General features: G+C 39.1%; 1 protein-coding gene across 1 annotated transcript in view; it reads right to left on the bottom strand.

Annotated features, from left to right (window-relative positions):
• LOC150082376 (sodium-independent sulfate anion transporter-like) overlaps window positions 1–16,451 on the bottom strand; it is a 183,716-nt gene that overhangs the window by 84,474 nt on the left and 82,791 nt on the right. Inside the window, exon 9 of the mRNA XM_090380497.1 lies at window positions 5,692–5,764. Coding sequence (XP_090236623.1) covers window positions 5,692–5,764 — 73 coding nt within the window. The remainder of the gene's footprint in view (window positions 1–5,691; window positions 5,765–16,451) is intronic.

Raw genomic sequence — 16,451 nt, 5'->3', positions numbered from 1 at the left:
CCAAAGAACTGGATATAATAACTGGATCTACCATTTAATATAATATAACATTTTTTTTTTCATTAGTGACTTTCCTTTCATGCAAAATGCTGTAATTTAGTATTAATATTAGCCATACAGTGCAAAGAAACCAGTGGTTGATTGTTGGAACAGGCTTCGATCTGTTGCTGTGGAAATGGATGGTTTGAATAAATTCAGGGAAGAACTAATGTCGGATGATATGAACGGGAGAAATGTGCAATGTTTTTTTTTCCCTTGCTGATACTATATAAGCTTGCTTTCTTGCATCATTTGTCACTACTACTAATGTGTTCAGGTATGGAGATTGCACCTAAAGAAAGACATTGAACTTCTTGAAAGGGGCCAAAGATGTACCTGGTGAGATCAGCAAATGGATATCTATATGAGGAAAGATGTCAAATATGGCGTGCAGAGCTTGGTAACTAGACACCATAGAAGAGACCTGACTGAGGTGTACAAGGCTCTGAGAGGGAAGAGTAAAATGAACAAGAGTGAAATTTTCACTGTTATAAATGATTACAGAACTAGCAGCCATAAATTTAAATGATGAGCAAAGTGGTTTAGCTTGATTACAGGAGTTTTCTTTTAGCCAGTGAGTTGTTGATTGTGGAATAAGTTTTTCCTGTTCCAGTAATCTTGATTGATTATCAGCAGTGATTCTTCATGCATTAAGAATCTGCAGATAAATGAACCACTAGGTGGCAGTGATCACAGTGTGCTGAAGTGGGAGTTACTGAAAGAGGTAACTACCATTAGGGGTAAAGGGAAGGGTTATTGCTTCCGTAAAGGCGACTACGATGGACTGAGACAGTATTTAAATTCTATACAGTGGGACGAACTGATGATGTTACCAACAGCAAATTCAAAATGGGAAGCATTCAAAGAACTTATCTTGGAAGCTACTAGGCTTTACATACCAACTAAGAAATATTGTTCAAGGTTTAGACCAAAATGGATGTCAGATGAACTAATGAGGCATATGGCAGAGAAGAAAAATGCATGGGATACTTACAAATTAACACATGACACAAAAGCCTATGATAGATACAAGTTGATATGCAACCAAGTTACAAAGGAGGTTAAGCAGGCAAAGGCAGATTACGAGAAATCCTTGGCAAGGGATGCAAAGAAAAACAGCAAAGAGTTCTTTACTTATGTAAACTCTAGAAGGAAGGGGATGAATCAGATTGGTCCACTTGACATTGATGGGTCAACTGTTGATGATCCTGCCCAGGTAGCTAACAAACTAAATGAATATTTTGCATCGACATTCACACATGAGGAGCTATTCAGCGAGGGGAATGCCAGAGGTGTATTCAACTCTAGCAGTAAGCTACAGAATCTTGAAATAACTGGGAGTAAAGTGGAGGAGAAACTGTTGAAGATAAACACAAGAAAGGCACCCGGGGTGGATGGGATCTATCCAGTTATATTAAAGGAGGCAGCAAAAGGAAGTAAGCAAACCCTTAGCCATAATTATGAGAGCTTCCTTGGACTCAGGGGAGGTACCCATAGACTGGAAAAGTGCAAATGTGACCCCAATTCACAAAGGAGGATCAAAGGCTGACACAAGTAATTATAGACCTGTGAGCTTAACTTCTGTTCCAGGAAAATTAATGGAGGCACTGGTTAAAGAAGCGCTGCAGGATCATTTAGACAAGAATTCAGTTATAGCTCAGACACAGCATGGTTTTGTTAAGAGGAAGTCTTGCCTGACCAACTTGATTGGATACTATGAGGCAGTCACAAAAGAACTGGATGCAGGGAATAACTTTGATATTATATACTTGGATCTTAGAAAGGCTTTTGATACTGTTGCACATGGAAGACTGCTACACAAATTGGAGCAGTGTGACGTTGGAGGCAAATTGCTGCTATGGATAAAGGGGTGGTTGAGGGGGAGAAGACAGAGAGTGGTAATCAATGGACACTGCTCATCGTGGACTAATGTTATTAGTGGAGTCCCTCAGGGCTCAGTGTTGGGTCCATTATTGTTTTCTGTATTTATAAATGATATTGATGATGGTATAACAAGCTTAATGTCCAAGTTTGCAGATGATACAAAGGTTGGCAGGGTTGTCAAGGACACTACTGACACTATGCTGCTGCAACAGGATCTGGAAAGGTTGAGCAGATGGGCTGAGAGGTGGCAAATGAAGTTTAACATTGACAAATGTAAAGTACTACACATGGGAAACAGCAACCCCAGAGCAACGTATCAACTCTGTGGTACTACACTGACAGTGGTAGATAATGAAAGGGACTTGGGGGTGATTGTGCAGGCAGATATGAAGTTCTCTGAGCAGTGCAGATGGGCTGCAAGAGTAGCTCATGGAGTACTGTCAATGATATACAGGAATTTTTCCAGTAGGGATAAGGAGGTGATTATTCCATTGTATAAGGCAATGGTCAGGTCACACCTAGAGTACTGTATACAGGTCTGGAGGCCTCATTTCAAGAAGGATGTAGAGCTGTTGGAACGAGTACAGAGAAGGGCAACAAGATTAGTGAATGGAACAAAGGGTTGCTCTTACGAAGAAAGGCTTAAGTTTTGCAAATTACATTGTCTGGAGACTAGGCACCAGCGAGGTGATCTGATAGAGGTGTATAAAGCCTTGAATGGTTTAAGCATACTCAATGCTGATGGGATTCTTCCTCTAGCTCAGAAAAATCACCTGAGAGGGCATAAATTCAAATTGAGGAAAGACAGATGTAGGATAGACGTGCGGAAATTTGCCTTTAGCCAGCGGGTGGTTGGTTGGTGGAACAGATTCCCATCCCTTGTGGTAGAGGTTGATAGCCTAAATAAGTTTAAGGCTCAGCTGGACAGGTATTTTGAACGAACAGAGGGGTGAAGTGGAAGCGGTTTTTTTTTTTTTTTTTTGGCTGATGCTGCATAAGCTTGCTTTCTTGCATCAAATGCCTCCACTAATACTAACTTTGTTGGTTGAAGTTGAAACTTGAGAGATTCAAAAGGTCAGTTGGATAGGAGCCTACATGAGGGAGAGAAATAGGTGGTCTATTTTATTTTATTTTATTTTGTTATTTTTTTTATTATATTTTTGGCTAGTGCAGCAAAGCCTCAGGCTTCCTTGCACCATACGGTTAACTTTAATACTAATGTCATATGAAAGTAAGAACGAATGGAAAACTGATGTGTAATGTTTGCAAGTATTGGATAACTTTACAAGAAAAAATAAATATAGTCAGTCCTTGTATAACATGTGTTTACACTACACAAATTCAATCATACACGATTTATAAATAGGGGAACAATATCGTATATACCATGAACTGAATTCACTTATGCATGATTCACCTTTGTGTTTACAAGAAATGGCAGTCGAACGCGGAATCACCCCAACCGAAAGCAACATGATAGGAACGAAGAGAAGATTCTGAAAATATATTTATGTTTTTTATATCAGTGAAGGGGAAACACATTTCACCATAATAACGTAAAAACCCACACAATTCCAGCTATCGGTATTATCGTAAATGCAATTAGATCGAGTTTACTACCAGTTTATAACAGATTCCACTAGCAGGAACGCAACTGGAAATTGTTTTTATTGTTTTATGGTAGCAACCCCAAAAAATGTGCTTTAGTAAAATGTGAGCTAGTGAGGTGTTAACAGCGTGTGTCTGCCTTTACAGTGTTGTTTATTCAGTTGCTACACACACGCAGCTTTGTTTGTGTATCAAGCGTGCCTCCTCATCTTGTAATTGTGCTTTATTCCCTAAAAATCAGTAAAATACTTAAAAGGTGCGAAAAGGAAGCATCCTGGTGAAGACGCTACGAATTCAGAGAGAAAAAGAAAAGCAATAGCGACAGACAGAGGTGGACTGGGTCAAAAATTCTTACCCGGGAAAATTTGTAGCAGCCTCATACTAACGTTTATGGGCAAAATCACGCCAGCCTCCATGACCTTCTGGCCTCTGGGGCCCACCGGGGTTTCGCCCGATAACGCTTATAGCCAGTCTTATAGGTGGTAGATGACTCTCATCGACTGGTGCAATACCACCACTTTGCTTATGGGAGGCTTGAAGTGGTGAAACCCATGTTTAGTCTCTAGAGCAAAGTTTCCAGCTTCACCCCCCATACTTCTCTTTCAACCCATGCACGGTACTAAGTACTATAGGTTTTGATACCTTTCGTGTTTGGGGTTTCCATTAAAAAAAAAAAAAAAAAAAAATGTCTGCCTCTGTTGATAGAGAAAAAAATATGAAATTGTGAAACATTTTGAGCAAAGTGAAAGACCATGTAATATTGCACGTCCTACAGGCCTAAATGAGGCAACTCCAAGAATTATAAAGAATGCAGAGAAAATAAAAACAACTTTCATAGCAGGAACAACTCAAAGTGTAACAAAATCCATTACATCAAGACAAAGAATTGGAAGAGATGAACGGCTGTCATCTGTTTGGATAGAAGATCAAACAAAGAACAAGTTTGCTCACAAAAGCATTAGCAATACATTACATAATAGTCGTAATAAAATACGTAAGTATTTTATTACGATTATTTATTGTGTTTGATAATGTTTTGGTTACAAATGTGTGTTCAATCTTGGGTGATCGGCACCTAACCCTATTTTTCCCACAGGGCATGTTATTTATATTGCAAGAGGGTTTCTAGGAACACAACTATCATGCTATACGAGGACTGACTGTATCTTGATTCTGTTGCTAAATATCAGCATTCCAATTTATATTTTCCAATTTAAATACCGTTTTTGAACCTTTTATTGGGGAGGAATTATATTCATTGTGCTAGTGTTAAAGAAACTGGTTATCCCAAAATGACTGAATTTGCAGAATAAAGTTGGTCCTTATCTCAATTCCTCCTATGCTGGTTTATACCTCTATGATTATCTCTGCTATATTAAGCATTCATATTACCTTTGCTCCTTTTAAGTACTAGCAGAAGAACTTGTCATCTCAGATTGATGTGATGATAATAATCTCCTTAGTTATCATAACTAGAAAAATTCCAGAGAAACTTCAAGGAAAAGTATGAAATGTTTGTTATCTTTTCATTAAAACACTGAAACTGGAATTAATTTCAACAATTACAAGTATTGTTTTTATTTATTTAATATGTGGAGAGACGATTCAATTGTTACAATGGGGATAAAAAAACTGTTTAGGACACCAAAGAGGAGAGAATATATTACATAACACTGTTTACAAAAAAATTTACTCAAAGAAAAGCTTGCTCCATCCAGCAGATGTGCCATTCCCACTCATATTTAATAAAAACGTAATAATAATAATAATAATAATCCAAACCAATGAAACGAGATTTAAATGTTCAAATGTAGTACTAGCAAAGCAGAAGAGAATATGAGGTTTGACTTTTTTCTCTCCTACACAACTATTTAACTATAGTTGTGTAGCTATGGTGGTAAGGAAAAAAAAAATTCCAAAATTAACTTTCAAATTCTAGTTTCTCTGATTTAGACATGACATTTTTAATTAAAAAAATATCTATAATACAGAATGAAATAAAATTGCTTCCTTTAAAAAGAAACTTAATAGATATTTAGATATTAAAGGATTGCCTTATATTGCCTTAAAAAGATAAACTAATGATTTGATTGCTTATCTTATGAAATGACAAAAATAAACTTTTGGTTTAATAATTTAAATCATTATATACACACTTACCAAAAGCTTTAGCAATAGCTATGGCCTCTAATACAGACAAAAGTGGAATCACAATAATGGCAGATCCCAAATCCTGTAAAAATAGCATTATGAAAATGGAATAAGTCAATAAATCTGTGAAGTCCTGTATTTATTTCTAAAATGCATGGAATTTCAAATCCATAATAAACATTATCACACATGCAATTTCACTCAGACAATGAGAATGATGGGTGAATTATTTATTTGCATTCATTCTACACACCTTACTAGTTCTAATTAGCATTACCTATTTGAGATTAGGGGCTGAGAATACATGGGGAACAGGAATTCTGTGTGTTATCAGACACTCAGTCAAAAACACTGATGGATCCAATATCTTTCTATTTTGGAAGATTTAGGAGAAGTCTGGTTAGCCTGCCTCCCTAAAATCCACTCATGCACACTCCAATGGTAAGCCCTGTTACATCATTTTGGTGGCAACGAACGTGTAGAGTGATTCTCTTCAAGATTGCTGCTATGGATACAGTGATGGTTGAGGGGGAGAAGACAGAGTGATAATCAATGGACACTGGCTCATCATGGACTAATGTTATTAGTGGAGTCCCTCAGGGTTCAGTGTTGGGTCCATTGTTGTTTTCTGTATTTATAAATGATATTGATGATGGTATATCAAGCTTAATGTCCAAATTTGCAGACGATACAAAGGTTGGCAGGGTTGTTAAGGATACTACTGACACTATGCTGCTGCAACAGGATCTGGAAAGGTTGAGCAGATGGGCTGAGAGGAGGCAAATGAAGTTTAACATTGACAAATGTAAAGTACTACATAGGGGAAACAGTAACCCCAGAGCAACGTATCAACTCTGTGGTACTACACTGACAGTGGTAGAGAATGAAAAGGACCTGGGGGTAATTGAGGAGGCAGATATGAAGTTCTCTGAGCAGTGCAGACGGGCTGCAAGAGTAGCTCATGGTGTCTTGTCAATGATATACAGGAATTTTTCTAGCAGGGATAAGGAGGTGATTATTCCCTTGTATAAGGCAATGGTCAGGTCACACCTTGAGTACTGTATACAGGTCTGGAGGCCTCATTTCAAGAAGGATGTAGAGCTGCTGGAACGAGTACAGAGAAGGGCAACAAGATTAGTGAATGGAACAAAGGGTTGCTCTTACGAAGAAAGGCTTAAGTTTTGCATATTACAGTGTCTGGTGACTAGGCACCGGCAAGGTGATCTGATAGAGGTGTATAAAGCCTTGAATGGTTTGAGCATGCTCAATGCTGATGGGATTCTGCCTTTTGCTCAGAATAATCACCTGAGAGGGCATAAATTCAAATTGAGGAAAGACAGATGTCCGAAAATTTGCCTTTAGCCAGCGGGTGGTTGGTTGGTGGAACAGACTTCCATCCCTTGTTGTGGAAGTTGATAGCCTAAATAAATTTAAGGCTCAGCTGTACAGGTATTTAGAACAAACGGAGGGGTGAAATGGGAGTGGTGTTTTTTTTTTTTTTTTTTTTTTGGCTGATGCGGCATAAGCTTGCTTTCTTGCATCAAATGCCTCTACTAATGCTAAAGATGCCTGGTCAGTGTGAAGAGGAAAAGACCAAACTTTCTAGCACATGATTATATGACAAAACAAATAGCCCTCAATCCCCAGCAGCTTTCATTCCCCCTATTATGGCAGTGACAGGATCAGAGTAGAAGCAGAGGGTGCTAAGAATCTCTGGGTACAAACAGGCTGATGTGCACAGAAACTGAACTTGGCTTGTTACAATGTAAGGGCAATCATCGGTGATGGTAGGATATTAGAGATGGAAAAGGAATTAGAATATCATCTTGACTAAAACAAAAAGAAGAAATGAATCACTCATACGTTTATCAAGTGGAAATCTGCTGTAGACCAATGGAAACGATGAAAACAGTGAAGGTGGAGTTGGCTTTCTGGTACATAAAGATATTAGCATAGGCATATTATGCAAGAAAGCAAGCTTATAACTACATAAGCCAAAAAACTTTCCCATTTCACCCAATCATTTGCTCCAAAAGTTTGTCCACTCTTCCTTGAATTTATTTAAGCTATTAACTATAACAACGACACATGGAAATTTGTTCCAGGAATCAATTACCCACTGGAAAATTTCCGCACATCTGTTTTACAATTGTCTTTCCTCAATTTGAGTTTATGCCCCCTTATGTTTGTAATCTGAGAATGAGGAAAGACAAAGAAATCAGCACTGAACCTGCTCAAACCATTCAAGGTCTTATACACCACAATTAGTTCACCTCACAGCTGCCTATTCCCCAGATGCTGCAATTTTCAGAACTTAAGCCTTTCTTGGTAATATAATCCTTTTTGATCTCCTCAACAGTCTTGTTGCCCTTCTCTGTACTCATTTTAGCAACTCTACATGCTTCCTAAAATGAAGTCTCTAGACCTGTATGCAGAACTTAAGGTGTTGCCTCACCATTGCCTTATACAAAGGGATAATCACCTCCTTATTCCTGCTAGCAAAATTCCTGTGTATCATTGACAAGAACCCATGAGCTACTATTGCAGCCCATCTGCACTGCTCAGAAAACTTCATATCTGACTGTATAATAACCCCCACGTCTTTTTCATTCTCCACTACCCTGAGATAGTACCACACAGTACATTTCTTGGGGTTACTGTTACCCACATGCAGTACTTTCCATTTGTCAATGTTAAACTTTAATTGCCACTTCTCAAGCCCATCTGCCAACTTTTCTAGATCCTGTTGTAGAAGCAAACATACTGTCATTAACAACCCTGCTGCCCTTTAAGTCATCTGCAAACTTTGACATTAAGCTTGATATACCTTCATCAATATCATTGATAAATATACAAAACAACAATAGGCCCAACATTGAAACTGGGGGATTCCACTAATAACATTGGTTCACAAAGAGCACTGTCCACTGATTACCATTCTCTATTTTCTCCCACTCAACCATCCTTTTATCAATTGTAGCAACTTGCTCTCAATACCATAGTGCTCTGCTCCAATTTGTACAGTAGTCTTCCACGTGCAAAAAAAGTATCAAAAGCTTTCCTAAAATCCAAGTATATGATACTGAAATAATTTTTTTGCATCCAGTTCCTTTGTGACCATATCACAGAATCCAATCAAATTGGTCAGACAAGACTTCCCCTTAACAAACCCATGCCGTGTCTGAACTATAACTGATGATGTATTGATGAGCACTTGAAATTCAAATTTACCACACTCCTAGCACGTATACATGCACCTGTTCTTGCTCTTAGTTACCTTAACACAGCCTATGCGTTTACTTTTTTCACGATGACTCCCAACAGTTCTTGAAATCCCCAGCAACTTGCTTTCCAGGCTGCTGCTCCTTCCAATAGAAGCAGTGCAAGAATCACTTCCATCTCTGCCTGTGGATACTGTTAATCTATTATTCTGTGCAGGCCATACTTATGAACAGGCACAAGGCACTTGCCTCGGGCCTTGCCATAGTGTGAGGGGGGTCTTGTAGGGCATCTGTAATCGTCGCAAATTTTTAAAGCAATTTCTTTCTTTTTTTTTTTTAAAACCCTGATCCAAACTAGGGCCCACTTGTACCTCCCATTTAAACAGAGATAGGTGAAATTTTCTGAAAGTGTGGATGACTCATTTCTGCAAAAGAACAATTTCCAGGATAAAGGAAAATCACTGTCTTCTAATTTTCTAATAGGGTGCTTACAGTAGAACACAGGTTGATCACTGCATATTTTCTGCATGGGGAATATGCCTTAATCTTTTCTACTGGCTTTGGACACAAGTAAGCAGTTGCCAGAGCAACTTCTCCATAGTGTGTTTGAGAGGCGGATATAAAAGTGTTATGGACACCACTAAATTGTGGAATGTTAATCCCTTTAGCATTAGCAGAGGCATATGATCCAAGAAAGCAAGCTTATACAGAATCAGCCAAAAAAAAAAAAAAGAAACTTTCCCATTTCACCCATCCATTCACTCCAAAGGTTTGTCTAGTTCTGTTTTAAATTTATTTAACCCTTCGTCAATCACTATGTATCTCTCAGATACATACATCCTATCTTTCTTTGTTTCTGGAAACAAGATGTAGTTGTACACGTGTGCTTCTCAGTAGCTATGCTGCATAAGCTTGCTTTCTTGCATTGTATACCTCAACAGCTAATGCTAATATTGCTTCTTGGAAGCCATTGGTATCAGTTTTGTTTTCCCAAGCCTTTTGGTTTCGATTCAGTCTGCTTTTGTATCTGTGAGATATAGTGCATCCGTCTGTGTAAGTGGTGCTGCATTGCTTTTGATGCCCAAGTTGGATTACTTATACACAAGTAATGCAAATGATGCCGAAATTATTCATGCCCTTCCTGTTTTCTGAGAAAGTAAGTAACAAAAACATTGATGATGGGACAGAATCTGATTAGGATTACATTGAAACAAGAGAAAACAACTCTGAGCTTTCACAAGGTGCTACATCAAAGGAAGAAAGTTCCAATGAAGAAGACAACACTGCCAATTTTTTCAAAGGAAAGGATAAATCAACAAAGTGGAGGAAAGTCAAGATAATTCAGCACAGATCTCAAAATCTTCTAACAAAATTACCTAGAGTTATTGGTCAAGCAAGAAATGCCAGCTTTCTCTCTAAAGCATAGAACTGCCTTATTACAAACAGAGGGGAACAGGGAGGCTTAGAGGGAAACAGGTATCCTGTGTGTTATCAGACACTCAGCCTAAAACACTGATGGATCCAATATCTCTCTATTACAGAAGATTTAGGAGAAGTCTGGTTGGCCTGCCTCCCTAAAATCCACTCATGAACACCTTCTCGATGGTAAGCCCTGTTACGTCACTTAGGTGGCAACAAACATGTACAGTGGTTCTCTTCAAGACACCTGGTCAGCGTGAAGAGAAAAAGACCAAACCCTCCAGCATATGAGAGCACAACAATACAAATGGCCCTCAGTCCCCAGCAGCTCACTCTCCCTCTTACGGCAGCAAGAGGATCAGAGTAGAAGCAGAGGGTGCTAAGAATCTCTGGGTATGACCAGGCTGCCATGCATGGAAACTGAACTTGGCCTGTTATAACGTACGATCACTCATCGGTGAAGACAGGATATTAGAGCTGGAAAAGGAATTAGAAAATGTGAATTGGAATATCATCGGTTTGGCTGAAACGAAAAGAAGAAATGAATCACTTATAAGTTTATCAAGTGGAAATCTCCTGTACACCAATGGAAACAGTGAAAGGAGTGAAGGTGGAGTTTAGCATTAGCATTAGTAGAGGCATTTGATGCAAGAAGCAAGCTTATGCAGCATCAGCCAAAAAAAAAAAAAAAAAAAAAACCCACTTCCACTTCGCCCCTCTGTTAGTTCAAAATACCTGTCCAGCTGAGCCTTAAACTTATTTAGGCCATCAACTTCCAAGACAAGGGATGGAAGTCTGTTCCACCAACCAACCACCCACTCGCTGGCTAAAGGCAAATTTCCACACGTCTATCCTACATCTGTCTTTCCTCAATTTGAAATTATGCCCACTCAGGTGATTATTCTGAGCGAAAGGAAGAATCCCAACAGCATTGAGCATGCTCAAACCATTCAAGGCTTTATACACCTCTATCAGATCACCTCGCTGGTGCCTAGCCTCCAGACAGTGTAATTTGCAAAACTTAAGCCTTTCTTCGTAAGAGCACCCTTTTGTTCCATTCACTAATCTTGTTGCCTTTCTCTGTACTTGTTCCAGCAGCTCTACATCCTTCTTGAAGTGAGGCCTCCAGACCTGTATACAGTACTCTAGGTGTGGCCTGACCATTGCGTTATACAAGGGAATAATCACCTCCTTATCCCTGCTAGAAAAATTCCTATATATCATTGACAATACACCATGAGCTACTCTTGCAGCCCGTCTGCACTGCTCAGAGAACGTCATATCTGCCTGCATAACCACCCCCAGGTCCCTTTCATTCTCTACCACTGTCAGTGTAGTACCACAGAGTTCATACGTTGCTCTGGGGTTGCTGTTTCCCATGTGTAGTACTTTACATTTGTCAATGTTAAACTTCATTTGCCACCTCTCAGCCCATCTGCTCAACCTTTCCAGATCCTGTTGCAGCAGCACAGTGTCAGTAGTGTCCTTGACAACCCTGCCTACCTTTGTATCGTCTGCAAACATCGACATTAAGCTTGATATACCATCATTAATATCATTTATGAATACAGAAAACAATAATGGACCCAACACTGACCCCTGAGGGACTCCACTAATAACATTAGTCCACGACGAGCAGTGTCCATTGATTACCACTCTGTCTTCTCCCCCTCAGCCACTCCTTTATCCACAGCAGCAATTTGCCTCCAATGTCACACTGCTCCAATTTGTGCAGCAGTCTTCCATGTGCAACAGTATCAAAAGCCTTTCTAAGATCCAAGTATATAATATCAAAGTTATTCCCTGCATCCAGTTCCTTTGTGACTGCATCATAGTATCAAATCAAATTGGTCAGGCAAGACTTCGACTTAACAAAACCATGCTGTGTCCGAGCTATAACTGAAGTCTTGTCTAAATGATCCTGCAGTGCTTCTTTAACTAGTGCCTCCATTAATTTTTCTGGAACAGAAGTTAAACTCACAGGTCTATAATTACTTGTGTCAGCCTTTGATCCTCCTTTGTGAATTGGGGTCACATTTGCACATCTCCAGTCTGTGGGTACCTCCCCTGAGTCCAAGGAAGCTCTCATAATTATGGCTAAGGGTTTGCTTCCTTCCTTTGCTGCCTCCTTTAATATAACTGGATAGATCCCATCCACCCCGGGTGCCTTTCTTGTGTTTATCTTCAACAATTTCTCCTCCACTTTACTCTCAGTTATTACAAGATTCTCTAGCTTACTGCTAGAGGTGAATACACCTCTGGCTTTCCCCTCGCTAAATAACTCCTCATGTGTGAATGTCGATGCAAAATATTCATTTAGTTTGTTAGCTACCTGAGCAGGATCATCAACAGTTGACCCATCGATATCAAGTGGACCAATCTGATTCATCCTCTTCCTTCTAGAGTTTACATAAGTAAAGAACTCTTTGCTGTTTTTCTTTGCATCCCTTGCCAAAGATTTCTCGTAATCTGCCTTCGCATGGCTAACCTCCTTTGTAACTTGGATACAGATCAACTTGTATCTATCATAGGCTTCTGTGTCATGTGTTAATTTGTATGTATCCCATGCATGTTTCTTCACTGCCATATGCCTCATCAGTTCATCTGACATCCATTTAGGCCTAAACCTTGAACAATATTTCTTAGTTGGTATGTAAAGCCTAGTAGCTTCCAAGATAAGTTCTTTGAATGCTTCCCATTTTGCATTTGCTGTTGGTAACATCATCAGTTGGTCCCACTGTATAGAATTTAAATACTGTCTCAGTCCGTTGTAGTCGTCTTTACGAAAGCAATAACTCTTCCCTTTACCCCTAATGATAGTTACCTCTTTGAGTAAATCCCGCTTCAGCACACTGTGATCACTGCCACCCAGTGGTTCATTTATCTGCAGATTCTTAATGCATGAAGAATCACTGCTGATAATCAAATCAAGAGTATTCCTCCCTCTAGTTGCCTCCCGAACATGCTGATGTAGAAAACAATCATCCAATAAATCCACAAAAGCCTTGCTAGTGTGTGAGTAACCAGCCCCCAAATTCCAGTAAATATCTGGGAAATTAAAATCTCCCATTATAAGACTCTCTGATTTACTGGCCCACTCTATTTCCCTGTACAGTTTCTTATTATACTCATCAGAGTCATTAGGCCTATAGCACACTCCTACTCTCAATTTTGATCTCCCAATGCTTATGTCACACCAAACTAATTGGACACTGCACTGTCCAGCAATGTCCACTGGCTTCACTTCCTTGGATTTTATGTATTTCTTAACTAATAGCATAACCCCTCCTCCCTTCTTATCCAGTCTATCCTTTCTGTAGACGTACTCCCCAAGTTCCAGTTCTGCATTCCTTATATCTGTGTGACACCACGTCTCTGAAATCCCCACAATATCTCCCTTTGATGTTTTGAGCAATACCTCAAATTCATCAAATTTATTTACTAAACTCCTAGCATTGGTGTACATGCAAGTATACATGCACCTATTTCTATTCTTAGCTACCCTAACACAACCCATGTGTTTACTTGTACCGCAATGACTCCCGGCAGTCTCTGAAATATCCTGCATCTTGTTTTTCAGGCTTCTGCTCATTCCAATAGAAGCAGTGCAAGAATCTCTTTCACCTCTGCCAGTGGCTACTGTTAATCTATTCGTCTTTGTCTCTCCCCAAGCTAGCAGTTTTCCAACCCACCTAACACTGCCTCGATAGCATCAGCAAATATTCTTGCACCCTTTCTATTTAAGTGTATCCCATCCCTGTAGAAGCAATCTCTCCTGTTAACAAGTACAGTCCAGGCTGAAAAAAATTCTACCCCTTGAGCCTTGCACAATCTTTCCAGGGCCGAATTGATCGACAAGGCTCTCATCATATACTCCCTCCTATCGTGTCTGGGCAGAATTGCAGACACTTTCAAATTCAACCCTATTTCACGGCTTTTTTTCAACAGTGACCTGTACTTGTTAAGCAATTCTGCCGGTCTCCTACTCTTGATATCATTAGTGCCAACGTATACAACTATATCAGCCAACGTGTACAACTATATCACCTTTTGTGCCCTTAAAAGATGATATCTGCTCTACGTCATCAACCTTTGCCCCTGGCAGACATACCCTGGTCCTGTTCCACCAATCCTTTTTACAAAGCATGTTCCCCGTTTCCCTGACAATAGAGTCACCAACAACTATTGGTTCCTTTACGACCAGTGCATTCCGCCTTGGGGGTTGCCGCTGTGTTGCGCGACGACCAAGTGCAAGCTCTGGCGTTGATGTGGATATATTTTTTAGTGTCAAGTATTAATTATCTCCAAGTTCCCTTTATATAACTTCCATATCAGTTATGTATTAATTAATTATGTTACGTTCGTAATCTAAGTTGGTATATGTATTTAGTTAAAAGTACAATTTAAATGCCAATGAAGTTCAACAGATTTTACCGATCACTGAAAATATTATAACCTATACTATACTAACGCTATCTAGGTTCGATATATAACGATCTGTCTCAATTCAGAATAAACTAACGATCCTTACTAGGTCTATAAGCTACTTACAAAAAATAATTTGATGTAAAAATATTCAATAAGCGGCTAAATATTGCTAAAAAACTTCTCGTTCAGCGGAGTTGCGACTTGTAACACGTGGATACCCTTACCGATACTTTTATGCAATTGCAAGGCCGAGTAAAGAATAAATACACCAAATTAATCAGAAAATCACCAAATAATGCTATACTACTAAATTTAAATCAAAAGTTTTAGAAAAACAATAATTTCAAATCAATAAATAAGAAAAATCCACTTAGCAGCTTTGAACACGTCTGGCCCCTACTAGCCTCGTCAGCAGACTCAACGTCAACGAGTTGACGAGAAACCCAACTCAACGAGTTGGGTTTCTGGTCCATAAAGATTTTAAAAACAACGTTTTGGAATTCAAAAGTACATCACCAAGGGTGCCAAGACTAATATTCAAGATTTCTAAGAGAGTATAAGCTAAAGATTATAATGATTATGCACCAACATCGAGCCATGATGATGAAGAGGTCGAAGAAATGTACACCGAAATTGAGTCTTCTAGATGAGCAGAAAACCCACTACACTATTATTATGGGGGACTTCAATGCTAAGGTAGGAAAAAGGCAAAACAGGGCAGAAAGAGGAACTATAGGAAATTTTGGAATTGGTGAAAGAAATAAAAAAGAGGTGAAAGACTTGTGGAATTTGCAGAATCTCAAGGACTGTCAGTAATGAAAACTTTTTTCAAGAAAAGGGTGAACAGAAAGTGGACATGGAAGAGTCCAAATGGATTAACAACTAATGGAATCGACTTCATCCTCACTAACAGAAAATATATTGTGAATGATGTTACCGTCCTGAATAAGGTAAATGTTGGAAGTGATCACAGAATGGTAAGATGTACACTTGATATAGATGTAGGAAAGGAAAGGAAAAAACTGACTCGAGTAAATAATACAAAGGTCTTTGAGATAACAGAGGATCAGAAAACGCAGTATGTACTGGAACTTAAGAACAAGTTTGAGCTTCTGCAGACTGCTCAGGACCAAGATATCGATGAGGAATATTACAACTTTCTGAAAGTGATAAAGCCCAAGAAGCCTATGGGGAAAAAGAAATCCAAAGAAGAAAAAATTAGTCAAGAAACACTTGTCATGATGAACTGACGACGACAAATGAAGAGCAAGAAAAACACTGACAGGGAGAAAATTGAGTATACTGAGTTATTAGCATTAGTAGAGGCATTTGATGCAAGAAAGCAAGCTTATGCAGCATCAGCCAAAAAAAAAAAAAAAAAACCCCACTTCCACTTCACCCCTCTGTTCGTTCAAAATACCTGTCCAGCTGAGCCTTAAACTTATTTAGGCTAACAACCTCCACCACAAGGGATGGCAGTCTGTTCCACCAACCAACCACCCGCTGGCTAAAGGCAAACTTCCACACGTCTATCCTACATCTGTCTTTCCTCAATTTGAATTTATGCCCTCTCAGGCATAAATTCAAATTGAGCAGAATTATGCAAAGCCATTAGAAAGAGACTCAGAGAGGACATAAGAAGATTTAACGCAAGAAAAGAAAAACAAGCATTAAGGGAAAACAAAGGATTTAAATCAGCAG

Source organism: Mastigoproctus giganteus, chromosome 8 (genome assembly GCF_048544385.1).
Source record: "Mastigoproctus giganteus isolate SK-2022 chromosome 8, ASM4854438v1, whole genome shotgun sequence".
NCBI classification, from domain to species: domain Eukaryota; kingdom Metazoa; phylum Arthropoda; class Arachnida; order Uropygi; family Thelyphonidae; genus Mastigoproctus; species Mastigoproctus giganteus.
The sequence above is the reverse complement of the archived record's forward strand: the minus strand, read 5'-3'. Positions and strand labels throughout refer to the sequence as shown.